This window comes from Capricornis sumatraensis, chromosome 7, assembly GCF_032405125.1.
Source record: "Capricornis sumatraensis isolate serow.1 chromosome 7, serow.2, whole genome shotgun sequence".
In the NCBI taxonomy this organism is placed as follows: domain Eukaryota; kingdom Metazoa; phylum Chordata; class Mammalia; order Artiodactyla; family Bovidae; genus Capricornis; species Capricornis sumatraensis.
This window is the reverse complement of record NC_091075.1, coordinates 104047640-104065780: the sequence shown is the minus strand read 5'-3', so window position 1 is coordinate 104065780 and position 18141 is coordinate 104047640. Positions and strand designations below refer to the sequence as shown.

General features: G+C 41.3%; 2 protein-coding genes across 6 annotated transcripts in view; both read right to left on the bottom strand.

Annotated features, from left to right (window-relative positions):
* Positions 1 to 18141, bottom strand: part of PTPN13 (protein tyrosine phosphatase non-receptor type 13) — a 223528-nt gene that overhangs the window by 21724 nt on the left and 183663 nt on the right. For all 5 annotated transcript variants that reach the window (XM_068975016.1, XM_068975017.1, XM_068975018.1 and 2 more), the window contains 4 exons: positions 14713 to 14774; positions 1640 to 1733; positions 828 to 965; positions 643 to 731 (listed from right to left, as the gene is read on the bottom strand). In XM_068975016.1, coding sequence (XP_068831117.1) covers positions 643 to 731; positions 828 to 965; positions 1640 to 1733; positions 14713 to 14774 — 383 coding nt within the window. The remainder of the gene's footprint in view (positions 1 to 642; positions 732 to 827; positions 966 to 1639; positions 1734 to 14712; positions 14775 to 18141) is intronic.
* LOC138081909 (small ribosomal subunit protein eS4, X isoform-like) lies at positions 15372 to 16163 on the bottom strand. The gene has a single exon (XM_068975022.1). The coding sequence runs from the start codon at positions 16161 to 16163 to the stop codon at positions 15372 to 15374; it is 792 nt and encodes a 263-aa protein (XP_068831123.1).

The window sequence follows — 18141 nt, the reverse complement described above, 5'->3', positions numbered from 1 at the left end:
GATGATTCCAACTTCTGAGTTTTATTTTCTTAAAACAAATATCTTAAAACATATATAAATTTTAACAAATTTATATATGTTGAACACTAATTCTTAGCTTAGTTTTATTAGTTTGGATCCAACTAATCTAATGTATTATGAATGAGCCAGCTGCCCAAATCTATTAAAACATGTCTCAGTTGAAATTGCAGGCCAATCACAGCAAAAGCCATGGAATAACTGAAAAAATATGTTTTCATGATAATTAAGACCAAGAATTCAAGAAAGACAGAAGAAAACAAGCATTCTAGGATAAAAATCAAATTTCCTACCTGGAATGGGATCTTAGAATTACCAACTTTTATTTGGTGCAAAAATAATAAAGATACCAAAAAAAAAAAAAAAAAATCAAGATTTTCAGGCCCTTTTTTCCTGAATGGAAAACTTCACCAAAAGAAGTTGAATGATTTAAGGGTAAGTTCTTTCTGAAAAATGAGTAAAAGATACCAGTTCTAACTCTGAGTAACTGAGGTTCCTAACCAGCCATCAGGATATTATCTCTAATATTTAGAAGGGAAACTGGTAGGCTGGGAGAGGTAAGACCTTATCAGGGAATTCTAACAAGAGACAGCATCACAGTGCCTGCCTAGGTATTATCCTTACCTCTGTAAAATCTTCAGGTAAAGGTGAACCATCACAATATGTATCTTCTGCTCTCTCTTCAGATAACTTCCCACTGGCTTTCAATGTACCTGGGCAAGAGAAATGGGCCAAGAGGAATTAAAATGCTCTGTAGAGGTCTTCCGGTATCCTTTAGGGTACTAACTTACTCATTCTGGTTCATCTACCTGGAACACAGGCATCTCCTACTGCATTATTTTGGTTTAAAAGATTCTGAGCTTCCTCATCCACAACATCCAGCAAAGACTGGATGACTTCAGCTTCCTGAGGATCATCGTAGTTCTCATCTTCTTGTCCATCAGATTCTTGAAAAACAGTAATCAACATGGGGTTTTACTTTAAAAAATATTGATAGGAGAAAGAGACCACGTGGCACATATAACATGCCAGGTACTTCAAATTTTAAGCATTTACTCTGAAAAAGCAGCAATGACAGGGAAAGCAGTTTTTACTTCTAGAACTATTCTGACACAAATGCAACTGAATAAAATCAATGTGTGTGATACACCTTTTCATAAAATATTAATAATTTAATGTTTTATTTCCCTAAACTAGTCCTAAAAAAACTAAAGAAGGTCAACTAAAGATGTTACAAAGATTATGGATATATAATATAAAACAACAGGGCAGCCCAAACATCTTTAAGAAAAAATTTCTCAGTTATTAGGTAGCTTGTGAATTGCTGCTTCAGAGAATACAAGAAACATTATCAAATAAAACTGCTCTCTCTTCAAGCAATTAAAAATTGTTTTAATCTTAAGAGGTGAGATTGAATATTGGAAATTTGTACAGTAGTACAGCTAATAATATTAAGTTTATGCTATTCTTTTATTTCTTTGAACAACAATCTTTCCTTATAAAATATAGGAGCATGCAAGGCAAATAAGAAAGGCTACCAATATTTCTTTAAAACTTGAATTATTAGAGTAATAATTAGAGTAATTATTAGAGTAACTGGATGGCTGATTTGGAAAACTACCTTTGTACAGAATCACATTTGCTGATTCCTTCATCTGATAAGTAGAACATTTTCCTTCAGGGTACAAAATTTCAATGATTTCTTCTCCATTAACCTAAAATATATAAAAAAAAACGAAGTAAATCATTAGTTTACTATTTTACCAACTTCCAGGATTAGGTAGAGACTGCACATTGGCCCTCCATGTCCTTCTCCCCATCTTTCTCAGTAGAAAATCCTTCTTCTATCTCCCCACATTGTATCAGCGCTTCCAGGAAATACCAGTGCAATGATATATGCAAAGGGGATGGGCCTTTCCATCATCAAAATATGTCTAGAAACACTAGATTAAACAATCTTAAACCAAGATTTTTATTTCAAGAATGCTCATAATACTTACTAATATAAACTGTGAGTTGTCAAAAGATAAATGCATTGTGTACTATTTCCTAAACTTAGTTGACTACAGAAATCTCTTTTTAAAGCATATTTTATGGGACTTATCTTCCATTGAATTTTTTCAGAAAAGTTAAATAGTACTACTAAACTTAGAAGTTGAGGGAAATGGAAAAAAATCAATCTTTTAAGTATCTGTGAAGTTGTTTCATGGATAGTCTTTGATTTAGTGACCTGATCAACTACTGGCTGCAAAGATTTTCAAATCTAATCTAAATCTCATCTTGGCTCCAAGAAAATAGCAATGGATTTGTAACTATAAAGTAATTATTAAATGGAATGTAACTTTTTAAATTTAATGGTTAATTGTGAAGCACTTCATGGCATGCAACCTATAAAAAGAACGATTAGGGAAAAAATGCAAAATTAAGTGATTTGAATAAATGAAAATAATTTATACAAATAAAAGGTGGTTTGCTCTAAAGATTTTACTTTTTAAATTAAAATGAAAAGGATAGTAGATACAAGGATAAAGTTATTTCTATAAATAGTGGTTGCTGCTGTTCTTTAGCCTCCCAGTTGTGTCCGACTCTTTGCGACCCTATGGACAGTAGCTTGGCAGGTTCTTTTGTCAGTTGGATTCTCCAGGCAAGAACACTGGAGTGGGTTGCTATTTCTTCCTCCAGGCGATCTTTCCAATCCAGGGACTGAAACCTCATCTCCTGCTTGGCAGGCAGATTCTTTACCACTGAGCCATATGAGAAGCCTCAAACAGTGGTTACATAAAGTCAAAAATCTCATTGGATTATAAAACTCTGTTCTACATGAGAAATTCATAGTACAGACATCAGTATTCAAGGACAGAATATTGTTTGGGAGCCTTCCTGGAAGATTTTAATTCCAACAAAAATGTTTGCAATCACAAATAACAAAAGTTCTAGTTTCTAGAGTTTTATGTTAATTTAAACAGAAACTCTACCCTTTCTCCCTTTCAACAACATGGTGATATTTACAAAGAAAATAAGCACTACATGGCATGACTAACACTAGAAATACATGGAAATTCAGTTGCTTCAGCTATGTGAAACTGGAGACCTTCTGAATAAACAGAACATAATGGGAAGCCATGTCCTAATCTACCAACATACAGACACTAAGAAAGTTTTATTTTTGTGTCCTAATCATTTGACATGCATGCTAAACCATGTCGAAAGTTTGACACAATGCAGTGAGATGAAAGGCATGGAATTTGGGGCTTCTGGTCAGTAAATTCATTTTCTCTTCCTGCACTAAACCCAGCTCACTCCCAGAAATCTTGTTGAGCTGGTAAGATTTCAGATTACTAGGAGGGAAATGCCTCAGGTCTGCATTTTACAAGGAAAAACATTCAAGTACTGAGGTTCCGAAGAGACTGTAGGAGATGTGTCTAAGATAAAACAATTCCACGAAACAAAGATGCAGCTGTGAGATGTGTACATTACATGTGTGTGTGCTTGCTCAGTTGTGTCTTGACTCTTTGCAACCCCATGGACTACAGCCTGCCAGGTTCTTCTGTCCATGGAAGTTCCCAGACAAGAACAGTGGAGCAGGTTGCCATTTCCTACTCCAAGGGATCCTCCCTACCCAGGGATTGAATCCACATCTCTTGCATCTTCTGCATGATCAGGCAGATTCTTTACCACGACACCACCTAGGAAGTCCCATACATTACACGGCAGAAAGTCAAAAAATGTTAACCAGACAAATGAGCACACATGTAGCCTTAAACAAAGCGCTGGGAAGTGGAATTTATTTACATATTAAAACAGTTATATTAAATCACCTCCAGATTTCTCTATCCTAATCTTAAATGATTTAGATTCTTTCATTTTATTATGTAGTGAAGCATTTTCTATGTCTTTCAAAAGAAAGTAAGCCTGTTTCTTTTGCCACTAAAGTTTTGCCTCATTAGTAGCAGAGACTTGTCATTTGAGAGTCACGGCTGGTCAACGTTAACCCACTCTTAACTACATTCTTCTCTTCTGGATATCTAAGAGACAACCAAAAGAACTGTGCATGTTAATCAAAAAATCCCAGCACTAAAGCTATCTATGTAAGTAATTAGCCTATTTAAGAGCTGAATATGGGCCTCCCTCATAGCTCACTAAGTAATGAATCTGTCTGCCATGCAGGAGGCCCGGGTTTGATTCCTGGGTTGGGAATATCCCCTGGAGAAGGAAATGGCAAGCCACTCCAGTGTTTTTGCCTGGAGAATCCGATGGACAGAGGTACCTGGCAGGCTACAGTCCATATGCTCACAAGAGTCGGACACGACTTAGTCACACCACCATCACCACCAAGAGCTGAAAGTGTGCACAATGATGAAGGGTTACTTGTGTTGGGCTTTCCACTGTGTGAGTTACTTACTAAGTCCTATTGTTGTTCAGTCGCTAAGTCATGTCTGACTCTTTGTGACCCCATGGACTGCAGCATGACAGGCTTCCCTGTCCTTCACTATCTTCTGGAGTTTGCTCAAGTTCATGTCCACTGAGTTAGTAATGTTATCTAACCATCTCATCTTCTGCTGCCCCCTTTCCCTCCTGCCCTCAATCTTTCCCAGCATCAGGGTCTTTTCCAATAAGTTGGTTCTTCACATCAGGTGGCCAAAGTATTGGAGCTTCAGCATCAGTCCTTCTGAGAGACTGAATTCCTAGGCAGTTGATAAGAAGTCTAGGGGTCCCAAGGAGAGAGGGGTCTGGAATTCTCAAGGAGGAAGAAAGGACAAACATTTTTTTTCCCCTCTACATTCCTTAGGATTAAGTATCCTGCCTGAGGACAGTCTCAGGATTAAATGTTCTGGCTAATCCTATCATCTTCAGTTCAGTCCCTCAGTCCTGTACCACTCTTTTCGACCCAGTGAATCACAGCACGCCAGGCCTCCCTGTCCATCACCAACTCCCGGAGTTCACTCAACCTCATGTCCATTGAGTCGGTGATGCCATCCAACCTCTGTCGTCCCCTTCTCCTCCTGTCCCCAATCCCTCCCAGCATCAGAGTCTTTTCTAATGTGTCAACTCTTCGCATGAGGTGGCCAAAGTATTGGCGTTTCAGCTTTAGCATCAGTCCTTCCAATGAACACTCAGGACCTTTCTCCTTTAGAATGGACTGGTTGGATCTCCTTGCAGTCTAAGGGACTCTCAAGAGTCTTCTCCAACACCACAGTTCAAAAGCATCAATTCTATGGCGCTCAGCTTTCTTCACAGTCCAACTCTCACATCCATACATAACCAGTGGAAAAACCATAGCATTGACTAGATGGACCTTTGTTGGCAAAGTAATGTCTCTGCTTTTGAATATGCTGTCTAGGTTGGTCATAACTTTCCTTCCAAGGAGTAAGCGTCTTTTAATTTCATGGCTGAAATCACCATAGACCATGATTTTGGAGCCCAGAAAAATAAAGTCAGCCACTGTTTCCACATCTATTTGCCATGATCTTAGTTTTCTGAATGTTGCAAGAGATTTCCAGAAAAACATGTATTTCTGCTTTATTGACTATGCCAAAGCCTTTGACTGTGTGGATCACAATAAACTGTGGAAAATTCTGAAAGAGATGGGAATACCAGACCACCTGACCTGCCTCTTGAGAAATCTGTATGCAGGTCAGGAAGCAACAGTTAGAACTGGACATGGAACAACAGACTGGTTCCAAATAGGAAAAGGAGTACGTCAAGGCTGTATACTGTCACCCTGCTTATTTAACTTCTATGCAGAGAACATCATGAGAAATGCTGGACTGGAAGAAACACAAGCTGGAATCAAGATTGCCAGGAGAAATATCAATAACCTCAGATATGCAGATGACACCACGCTTATGGCAGAAAGTGAAGAGGAGCTAAAAAGCCTCTTGATGAAAGTGAAAGAGGAGAGTGAAAAAGTTGGCTTAAAGCTCAACATTCAGAAAACGAAGATCATGGCATCTGGTCCCATCACTTCATGGCAAATAGATGGGGAAACAGTGGAAACAGTGTCAGACTTTACTTTTTTGGGCTCCAAAAATCACTGCAGATGGTGACTGCAGCCATGAAATTAAAAGACACTTACTCCTTGGAAGGAAAGTTATGACCAACCTAGATAGCATATTCAAAAGCAGAGACATTACTTTGTTGACTACGGTCCGTCTAGTCAAGGCTATGGTTTTTCCAGTAGTCATGTATGGATGTGAGAATTGGACTGTGAAGAAAGCTGAGCGCTGAAGAATTGATGCTTTTGAACTGTGGTGTTGGAGAAGACTCTTGAGAATCCCTTGGACTGCTAGGGTATCCAACCAGTTCATTCTAAAGGAGATCAGTCCTGGGTGTTCTTTAGAAGGAATGATGCCAAAGCTGAAACTCCAGTACTTTGGCCACCTCATGTGAAGAGTTGACTCACTGGAAAAGACTCTGATGCTGGGAGGAATTGAGGGCAGGAGGAGAAGGGGACGACAGAGGATGAGATGGTTGGATGGCATCACCGACTTGATGGACATGAGTTTGAGTGAACTCTGGGCGTTGGTGATGGACAGGGAGGCCTGGCATGCTGTGATTCATGGGGTCGCAAAGAGTTGGATATGACTGAGTGACTGAACTGAACTGAAGTGAGCTTTAAGCCAACTTTTTCACTCTTTAGTTCCTCTTCACTTTCTGCCATGAGGGTGGTGTCATCTGCATATCTGAGGTTATTGATATTTCTCCTGGCAATCTTGATTCCACCTTGTGCTTCTTCCAGCCCAGCGTTTCTCATGATGTACTCTGCATAGAAGTTAAATAAGCAGGGTGACAATATACAGCCTTGACGTACTCCTTTTCCTATTTGGAACCAGTCTGTTGTTCCATGTCCAGTTCTAACTGTTGCTTCCTGACCTGCATACAGATTTCTCAAGAGGCAGGTGAGGTGGTCTGGTATTCCCATCTCTTTCAGAATTTTCCACAGTTTATTGGGATCCACACAGTCAAAGGCTTTGGCATAGTCAAGAAACCAGGAATAGATGTTTTTCTGGAAGTCTCTTGGTTTTTCCATGATCCAGTGGATGTTGGCAGTTTGATCTCTGGTTCCTCTGCCTTTTCTAAAACCAGCTTGAACATCTGGAAGTTCATGGTTTATGTATTGCTGAAGCCTGGCTTGCAGAATTTTGAGCATTACTTTACTAGCATGTGAGATGAGTGCAATTGTGCAGTAGTTTGAGCATTCTTTGGCACTGCCTTTCTTTGGAATTGGAATGAAAACTGACCTCTTCCAGTCCTGTGGGCACTACTGAGTTTTCCAAATTTGCTGGCATACTGAGTGCAGCACTTTCACAGCATCATCTTTCAGGATTTGAAATAGCTCAACTGGAATTCTATCACCTCCACTAGCTTTCTTCGTAGTGATGGTTTCTAAGGACCACTTGACTTCATATTCCAGGATGTCTGGCTCTAGGTGAGTGATCACACCATCGTGATTATCTGGTTCATGAAGATCTTTTTTGTACAGTTCTTCTGTGTATTCTTGCCACCTCTTCTTAATATCTTCTGCTTCTGTTATGTCCATACCATTTCTGTCCTTTATCGAGCCCATCTTTGCATGAAATGTTCCCTTGGTATCTCTAATTTTCTTGAAGAGATCTCTAGTCTTTCCCATTCTGTTGTTTTCCTCTATTTCTTTGCATTGATCGCTGAGGAAGGCTTTCTTATCTCTCCTTGTTATTATTTGGGACTCTGCATTCAGATGCTTATATCTTTCCTTTTCTCCTTTGCTTTTTGCTTCTCTTCTTTTCACAGCTATTTGTAAGGCCTCCTCAGACAGCCATTTTGCTTTTTTGCATTTCTTTTCCATGGGGATGGTCTTGATCCCTGTCTCCTGGACAATGTCACGAACCTCATTCATAGTTCATCAGGCACTCTATCTATCAGATCTAGACTCTTAAATCTATTTCCCACTTCCACTGTATAATCATAAGGAATTTGATTTAGGTTTTACCTGAATGGTCTAGTGGTTTTCCCTACTTTTTTCAATTTAAGTCTGAATTTGGCAATAAGGAGTTCATGATCTGAGCCACAGTCAGCTCCCGGTCTTATTTTTGCTGACTGTATAGAGCTTCTCCATCTTTGGTTGCAAAGAATATAATCAATCTGATTTTGGTGTCAACCATCTGATGATGTCCATGTGTAGAGTCTTCTCTTGTGTTGTTGGAAGAGGGTGTTTGCTATGACCAGTGCGTTCTCTTGGCAAAACTCTATTAGCCTTTGCCCTGCTTCATTCTGTATTCCAAGGCTAAATTATGGGAGTAGGTCTGCTGAGGTCTTTACAACCTCCAGACATTCTTTTGATTCATTGGAAAGTATATAACTCCATTGCTAACACTAGCAACTGGGTACTCTTTCTACCCACTTCTGATGTCTATCTCAGAAGCTTTCTCTATCTCCTTTATACTTTTATAAAATTTTATTACACAAAAGCTCTAAGCGATCAAGCCTCATCTCTGGCCCTGGATTGAATTCTTCTCCTCCGGAGGCCAAAAATCCCAGCGTCTTTCATGATTTAGCAACCTTTCATTCTGGGGGCTCATCTGGGATTCTTCAGGACAATGTAAGCATGCTTGGAGCTCTAATTTTTTGTTCTCCTAGTGAACACATTTTCTGCTATATTTTACTAACTCTACGGTGTGTTTGCACGAATGAATGAAACACCCTGCATGAGGCATGTGAGGAGCCCTGCTCTGCGGTTCCGTGGTGACCTCATACGGCTTACGGCAGGAACCCGTCAGGGGTTTATACCAACCTGCCAATGCCAAGAGGCACCCAACATCTCCTTCGGTGACTGACCAAAAATGGGCAAAGCATGTGGACCAAATTCTCCTGTCTCGGTCAAACTTTTCGGTCTCTTTGACTATTTCATAAATCCTTGGAAATTAGAAGTACGAATCTAATCTGTCGGATAATATACTTCCAAGAGACTTGTGACCTATGCTGGTACTGTGTACTATGACTTAGGTCCCAAATTTTGACTGGTAGTCCGGAGCACCTAGACTCGCTAGAAATCGAAAGTTTGAAGTTAGATGGAGCTCTAGCTACAAGAGCATCTCTGAGGTTAAAGGTACTCAGATTGGAACTACAATGAGTTTTTTTCCTTTGGTAACACTGGCTCTTAGTGGGCCAGAGGAGGCTCTTATACTGGTGTGGTGATGCTTGGAAGAAACATCTCAGTTTTATGTTTGTATCAGTCTTATTGTAGTCAGAAATATACTCAGGGTCGTGCACAGGCACTTAGGTGATGAATGTTTCCCCCAGTGGTTTAGCCTAGGAGGCATTCTGGAAGGTTACTCTGATTGCACCCCGGGTGGCCTCAGAGGCAAGCAAGGTTTTAATGGTGAGGAGCTGGATGTCAGCTAGCAATGCCTTCAGGTCTACCCCTGCTGCATCTCCACCCTGTCTCGGTGGTAGGACTGGGAGGGACGAGTCGGTCGCCTACATTGGTAAAGGACAGACCAGGGAAGTAGGTCGCCTACCTTGGTAAGGGACGGACCATTGATAAGTCCGACCAGGGAAGCAAAGCTTTGTTGTAAAGTCTGTCTACACCCTCATCTAAAGCAGGGAGGGACACCTCTGGTAGAAAGATGGTGCTGGTCGCTTTTTCTCTCTCTTACAGATGGGAGCTAACAATTCCAGCCTCACTCCTTTGAACTGTATCCTGAAAAACTGGAATAGATTTGATCCGCAGGGCTTAAAGAAGATACACCTGGTCTTTCTATGTGATACTGCGTGGCCACGGTATCCATTGGAGGACGGCGAACAGCAGCCGGTTGGAGGGTCTCTTAAGTATAATACTGTTTCACAATTAGACCGGTTCTGTAGAAAACAAGGAAATGGGTAGAAGTAGCCTATGTGTTACCCTTTTTCTCTCTGTGAAATATGCCAGACTTAAGTCCTAAGGGTATAGATTTGGGTGTGACTCCTTCAGCTCCCTCCAGTCCTCCTAGTTTGCTAGATAAGATGGAGGACAGGAGACAAAGAGATAAAGAAAGGCAGATTTCTCCAAGCTATCCCTGGGATCATATGCGCAGAGCAGCCAGAGAGACTGAAGAACAGCCACACAAGCTGTTGCCTCTTCATGAAGCACCCACTGGGAGAAATAATCAGTCTATAAGAGTTAATAAGCCTTTTTCTTATCAAGAAATACAAAGAATCAAGGAAGATATGGGAGACTATTTAGAGGACCCAGAAAAATAAATTAGAGCTTTAAAAGGTGTTATTCTGCTTTATGACCTTACTTGGAAGGATGTGATGTATATCTTGGGACAAACGCTGACTCCCTACTCAAAAACTTGAGTTTTGGGAAAAGCAGTTGCTTATGGAGATGAATCGGAGAAGGCAATGGCACCCCACTCCAGTATTCTTGCCTGGAAAATCCCATGGACGGAGAAGCCTAGAAGGCTGCAGTCCATGGGGTTGATAAGAGTCAGACATGACTGAGCAACTTCACTTTCACTTTTCACTTTCATGCATTGGAGAAGCAAATGGCAGCCCACTTCAGTGTTCTTGCCTGGAGAAACCCAGGGACGGGGCAGCCTGGTGGGCTGCCGTCTATGGGGTTGCACAGAATCGGACAGGACTGAAGCCACTTAGCAGCAGTAGCATGGAGATGAATGGTTTGGTAATGAATCAGTAGGGAAGAGGGAGGATGAGATAACCACCCTCCCCACTGGGAATCAGGTGGTTCCAACTATAGAACCAGACTGGGACTACAACTCAGCTAAAGGAAGATGGGATCAGAGTCATTCTGTCAGATGTATTCTTGAAGGACTCAGGCAGGTACGTGCTAAGCCTTTAAACTATGGCAAATTGGCAAACACAGAACAGGAGAAGGAAGCTCCTGGTAAGTTCCTATATAGACTGAGAGAAGCCCTTCGAAGATTCACTGAGATTGATCCCGAAAGTGAAGAGGGAAAAGTGATCTTAAAAGATAGATTTCTCACTCAGTCGGCTCCAGATATCCGCTGTAAGCTACTGAAACTGGCATATGGACCAAATCAGTCTTTAGATAATCTGTTACAACTAGCTCAGACAGTCTATTATGGTAGGGAATATGAGGAAAAGAAAGAAAGGCAGAAAAAGACAAAGGAAAGGCAGAAACCCTCGCAATGGCTGTTCTTAAACAGCCTGAGAAAAATGCCCAGAGGGACCCAGGTGAAAAGGGATGGGCTTGCTATTACTGTGGAAAGGAGGGGCATCTGAAGCGGAATTGCCCTCAGGCACCTAAGCCACCTCCAGCTCCATGTCCTGTCTGCAAAGGACCACACTGGAAGAGAGACTGCCCCCAGAGGTGTAGGTTTCAGAGGTCGGACTCTCAAGACAATCAGGACTGAAGGTGCCCAGGGGTCCCCACACTAGCTCCCACCCTAACTGCACCTGAGAAACCCTCAATATCAATAACTGGGGGGGCCAATCCGTCGATTTTCTTTTAGATACTGGGGCAACTTACTCTGTGTTTATTGAAGCCCCTGGCCCACTTTCTTCCTGATCCGCTTCCATAATGGGACTGTCTAGACGAGCCAAAAGATGGGCCTGATAATCTATGTGAGCCTACTTCTGCTGACTCTAAAAATCCTGAGTCTGCTGTTTGATCTTAAGACAAAGCCTTCCTGTCCTGGGCTCACTCCTACTCAGCATTTCACAATCAGTCTAACTGCTGGGTCTGTGGAGCACTCCCCTCTTCATCAGTGGAAGGCTTCCCGTGGTGGACATCTTCACTTCAAGGAAGAGACTTTCTCCATGTCTGCGAATACCTTCGACAACAATCATACGTGATGCTTCTTAAACTGATGACATCTAACAATCCTAAGATGGACTGATGTAACTATGGACATAATGTGACTTTTAAACTATCTTAATTACAATAATTCTGATTGTTCTATTTTTGCTGTTTGTTCCCTGCATTTGTAACTGTGTCATTGGATTTGTTTCTAGTTTTTAAGTTACAAATGGTTGTCCAAGCTCCTCCGAGTGCCACAGCCTCCTCCAACTATTACTTGGGGCCCCTGGATCAGAGACCCTCAATATGAGGGTTAGGAGAATATGTTGCCTCAACAGTATAGGGACCACGTCCCTAAACAGCAGGAAGTAGTTATGGAATGAAAACGATGCCTTTTCCCTGGGCAACATAACTCTCCTAAAAGAAAAGGGGGAATGAGAGAGTCATTTCCTAGGCAGGTTGATAAGAAGTCTAGGGGTCCCCAAGGAGAGAGGGATCTGGAATTCTCAAGAAGGAAGAAAGGACAAACTATTGCTTTCCCCCCTCTACATTTCTGGAAAAGCTCAGTTTTCATTCCAATCCCAAAGAAAGGCAATGCCAAAGAATGCTCAAACTATTGCACAATTGCACTCATCTCACATGCTAGTAAAGTAATGCTCAAAATTCTGCAAGCCAGGCTTCAACGATACGTGAACCGTGAACTCCCTGATGTTCAAGCTGGTTTTAGAAAAGGCAGAGGAACCAGAGATCAAATTGCCAACATCCGCTGGATCATGGAAAAAGCAAGAGAGTTCCAGAAACACATCTATTTCTGCTTTATTGACTATGCCAAAGCCTTTGACTGTGTGGGTCACAATAAACTGTGGAAAATTCTGAAAGAGATGGGAATACCAGACCACCTCACCTGCCTCTTGAGAAATCTGTATGCAGGTCAGGAAGCAACAGTTAGAACTGGACATGGAACAACAGACTGGTTCCAAATAGGAAAAGGAGTACGTCAAGGCTGTATATTGTCACCCTGCTTATTTAACTTACATGCAGAGTACATCATGAGAAATGCTGGATTGGAAGAAACACAAGCTGGAATCAAGATTGCTGGGAGAAATATCAATAACCTCAGATATGCAGATGACACCACCCTTATGGCAGAAAGTGAAGAGGAGCTAAAAAGCCTCTTGATGAAAGTGAAAGAGGAGAGTGAAAAAGTTGGCTTAAAGCTCAGCATTCAGAAAACGAAGATCATGACATCTGGTCCCATCACTTCATGGGAAATAGATAGGGAAACAGTGGAAACAGTGTCAGACTTCATTTTTTTGGGCTCCAAAATCACTGCAGATGGTGATTGCAGCCATGAAATTAAAAGACGCTTACTCCTTGGAAGAAAAGTTATGACCAACCTAGACAGTATATTCAAAAGCAGAGACATTACTTTGCCGACTAAGATCCATCTAGTCAAGGCTATGGTTTTTCCTGTGGTCATGTATGGATGTGAGAGTTGGACTGTGAAGAAGGCTGAGTGCCGAAGAATTGATGCTTTTGAACTGTGGTGTTGGAGAAGACTCTTGAGAGTCCCTTGGACTGCAAGGAGATCCAACCAGTCCATTCTGAAGGAGATCAGCCCTGGGATTTCTTTGGAAGGAATGATGCTGAAGCTGAAACTCCAGTACTTTGGTCCCCTCATGCGAAGAGCTGACTCATTGGAAAAGACTCTGATGCTGGGAGGGATTGGGGGCAGGAGAAGGGGACGACCGAGGATGAGATGGCTGGATGGCATCACGGACTCGATGGACGTGAGTCTGAGTGAACTCCGGGAGATGGTGATGAACAGGGAGGCCTGGCGTGCTGTGATTCATGGCAAAGACTGAACTGAGGGACTGGACTGAACTGACATTCCTTAGGATTATGTATCTTGCCTGAGGATGGTCTCTGGATTAAACCTTGTGGTTTATCCTGTTATCTTAAAATGTAAATTATGGGAGTAGGTCTATATAACAATAATATATCCTGCCTGAGGACAGTCTCTGGATTAAACCTTCTGGCTAATTCTGTTATCTTAAAATGTAAATTATGGGAGTATGTCTGGTGAGGTCTTTACAACCTCCAGACATTCTTTTGATTAAATGGAGAGTATATAACTCCATTGCTAACACTAGCAAGCGGGTACTCTTTCTACTCCTTTCTGATGTCTATGTCAGAAGCTTTCTCTATCTCCTTTATACTTTAATAAAACTTTCTTACACAAAAGCTCTGAGTGATCAAGCCTCATCTCTGGCCCTGGATTGAACTCTTCTCCTCTAGAGGCCAAGAATCCTGGCGTCTTTGCGTGATTCAGCAACAAGCTTTCACTCCCAGAGAATATTCAGGGTTGTTTTCTTTAGGATTTACTGGTTTGATCTCCTTGCAGTCCAAGAGAGTCTCAATAGTCTTCTCTAACATCACAATTTGAAATAATCAATTCTTTGGTGTTCAGCCTTCTATATGGTCCAACTGTCACATCCATGGGTTTCCCTTGTAGCTCAGCTGGTAAAGAATCTGCCTGTAACGTGGGAGACCTGGGTTCAATCCCTCGGTTGGAAAGATCCCCTGGAGAGGGGAAAGGCTATCCACTCCAGTATTCTGGCCTGGAAAATTCCAAGGACTGTATAGTCCATGGGGTTGCAAAGAGTTTGACACGACTGAGTGACTTTCACTTTCTCACATCCATACACAATTACTGGAATAATCACAGCTTGGACAACATGGACCTTTGTCAGCTAAGTGATGTCTCTGCTTTTTAACACACTGTCTAGGTTTGTATAGCTTTCTTTTCAAGGAGCAAGTGTCTTTTAACGTCATGGCTGTAGTCACCATCTGCAGTGATTTTGGAGCCCAAGAAAATAAAATCTGCTTACTAAGCACATGTATCTAAAATCAATACTAAAGAAGGTATCTAAAGAATGTGGTCTTTCACTTACCTTGGAGAACGAGTCATTAGGTGTGAGAGAAGGTTTGCCACAAGGCTCCACAATGAGAGGACCTGAAGGAAGAACAGAAAGAAAAAGATGAGCCACTCAGAACACATTAGGGACAATAGTGAAAGGAGACCCACAATTTCTAAGCATGTTCTAATTTTTATTAATATACTGAGAGGTCATAACACCATGTGATTTTAAATCAACTAGATGGAATTAAATGTTAGAGGAGGGTTTATTCCAAGGACAAAGTCAACTATTTTTCTTAAAAAAAAAAAAAAGTTGGTATAAAAGCTCAGTTTGGTCTAAATGTTTCTAGTATTTGAAACTGAATATAGATTTTTCCCAACTAAATGGGAGAGAAATCGTAGGTGCTGAACTACAGTCACTGGAAAGATAGCAGATCCTTTTTTTTTTTTTTTTTACTGTGTATAAAATAATTTACTTGCTTCTCCTTGCCAAGGTTTGATATGTTCTCCTACCATCACTGAAGTCTAGCCTATAGGAGACATCATATCCCAGAATGCCAAGCCTGCCTGAAAATTCAAAGCAAGCAAACAAACCAAAAACACAAACCAGAGCAAACACCAGAGATGCTATTAATCACTTGGTCTTATCTTTAATTACAAAGACTTTTCCAATCACATCACATAGCGATCGTTTTATCCACTGCTCCATTTGGCTGCCAATCTCTTATCTCTCTCCTCAGCAATGGTAAGGCGAATACCCTTTCCATGGGGAAGAGAGATCCATGGTTTGTTGCCTTTGCCAATAATGAAAATGTTCGAGAGCTGAGTGGCAAAGCTGTTGCCGTTTGCATCTTTCACATGAACTACATCAAAAGAACCTGGATGTCTCTCCCGGTTTGTAATCACACCAATTCTTCCCAGGTTAGCACCTCCAGTCACCATGCACAGGTTACCAGTGTCAAATTTGATGAAATCAGGAATCTTGCCAGTCTCCAAGTCAATCTGAATGGTATCATTCACCTTGATGAGGGGATCAGGGTAACGGATGGTACGAGCATCATGGGTTACCAGATGAGGGATTCCTTTTGTCCCCACAAATATCTTTCTTACTTTGCACAATTTATACTTGGCCTCCTCAGGTGTAATACGATGAACAGCAAAGCGACCCTTGGTGTCATAGATCAAACGAAAATTCTCTCCAGTCTTATCAATGCTGATGACATCCATAAAACCAGCAGGGTAGGTTATATCTGTGCGGACTTTGCCATCGATCTTAATGAAACGCTGCATGCAAATCTTCTTTACTTCATCTCCAGTTAAGGCAAACTTAAGTCTATTCCTTAGGAAAATGATTAGGGGGAGACATTTCCTTAGCTTGTGGGGGCCAGTAGATGGACGAGGGGCAAACACACCAGTCAGTTTATCCAGCATCCAATGTTTTGGAGCTGCTACGTGTTTCAGGTGCTTCTTGGGACCCTGAGCCATGGCTGCGCTAGGCACGAAAAGAGCAGCAGATCCTTTATTTCATTTCACAAAGACTATTGATTTAACACAGGAAAACAAGTATGGATATAACTGGAAACTATGTTTTCTAAACCAAATGCTGATTTTTTGGTTTTCTAAACCAAATGACTCTTAGCCCTCAGCACAAAAATTCAATACATATATTAAATATGAGATTGTTTCCTCTACAGTTAAAATGTATGTATTTAATTAGATTCATTATTTCTAGGAGATACTTTATTAAATTGCCAGGAAAAATAATTAAACAGGGTACCAAAATTGAACTACTCGTTCAAAGGAATCATACTTAGTTTATTATTTGCAACCTCTACTCTGTCCCCGCTCTCTTGCCCTCTGTTCTCAGGCAACCACTGATCTGCTTTGTCACTACAGATTAACTTGCACTTTTGTACAACTTTGTATAAACTGAATAATACAATATGAATTCATTTTTGTATTATTTAGTATTATTATTATATTTGGCTTCTTTCATTCAGGATACCTATTTTGAGTTTATTTTAATTATGTTGTTGCATGTATCAACAGTCTATTCATTTTCATTGCTGAGTAATATTCTACTGTTCGAATACATTATTGGGTTGGCCAAAAAGTTCATTAGGGTTTTTCCATAGACTGCTTATACAAAGGGTTATTCATTTAACAGTTCTTGGTCATTTGAGTGGTTTCTGATTTTGGTAGTTATAAAGAAAGCTGCTAAAAAAAGTTCCTGGACAAGTTTTTGTCTCTGGATATATGGTTTCTTTTCTCCTGAGTAAATAAAGAAGTGGAATGACTGGATCACACAGTTCAGTTCAGTTCAGTCGCTCAGTCGTGTCCAACTCTTTGCGACCCCATGAATCGCAGCACGCCAGGCCTCCCTGTCTATCACCAACTCCCGGAGTTCACTCAGACTCACGTCCATCGAGTCAGTGATGCCATCCAGCCATCTCATCCTCTGTCGTCCCCTTCTCCTCCTGCCCCCAATCCCTCCCAGCATCAGAGTCTTTTCCAATGAGTCAACTCTTCACATGAGGTGGCCAGAGTACTGGAGTTTCAGCTTTAGCATCATTCCTTCCAAAGAAATCCCAGGGCTGATCTCCTTCAGAATGGACTGGTTGGATCTCCTTGCAGTCCAAGGGACTCTCAAGACTCTTCTCCAACACCACAGTTCAAAAGCATCAATTCTTCGGTGCTCAGCCTTCTTCACAGTCCAACTCTCACATCCACACATGACCACAGGAAAAACCATAGCTTTGACTAGACGGACCTTAGTCGGCAAAGTAATGTCTCTGTTTTTGAATATCCCATCTAGGGTGGTCATAACTTTTCTTCCAAGGAGAAAGCATCTTTTAATTTCATGGCTGCAATCACCATCTGCAGTGATTTTGGAGCCCCCAAAAATGAAGTCTGACACTGTTTCCGCTGTTTCCCCATCTATTTGCCATGAAGTGATGGGACTGGATGCCATGATCTTCGTTTTCTGAATGTTGAGCTTTAAGCCAACTTTTTCACTCTCCTCTTTCACTTCCATCAAGAGGCTTTTTAGCTCCTCTTCACTTTCTGCCGTAAGGGTAGTGTCATCTGCATATCTGAGGTTATTGATATTTCTCCCAGCAATCTTGATTCCAGCTTGTGTTTCTTCCAGTCCAGTGTTTCTCATGATGTACTCTGCATATAAGTTAAATAAGCAGGGTGACAATACACAGCCTTGACATACTCCTTTTCCAATTTGGAACCAGTCTGTTGTTCCATGTCCAGTTCTAACTGTTGCTTCCTGACCTGCATACAGATTTCTCAAGAGGCAGGTGAGGTGGTCTGGTATTCCCATCTCTTTCAGAATTTTCCACAGTTTATTGGGATCACACAGCAGGCATGTTTAAATTTTTAAGACATTGGCAAACTGCTTTCCAAAATGGTTGTACCATTTTACACATTCATCACTGCAAGAGAATTCCTATGA

Excerpts from the sequence above, each read along its gene's own strand:
- LOC138081909 (XM_068975022.1), bottom strand. The coding sequence starts at position 16,163 with ATGGCTCAGGGTCCCAAGAAGCACCTGAAACACGTAGCAGCTCCAAAA.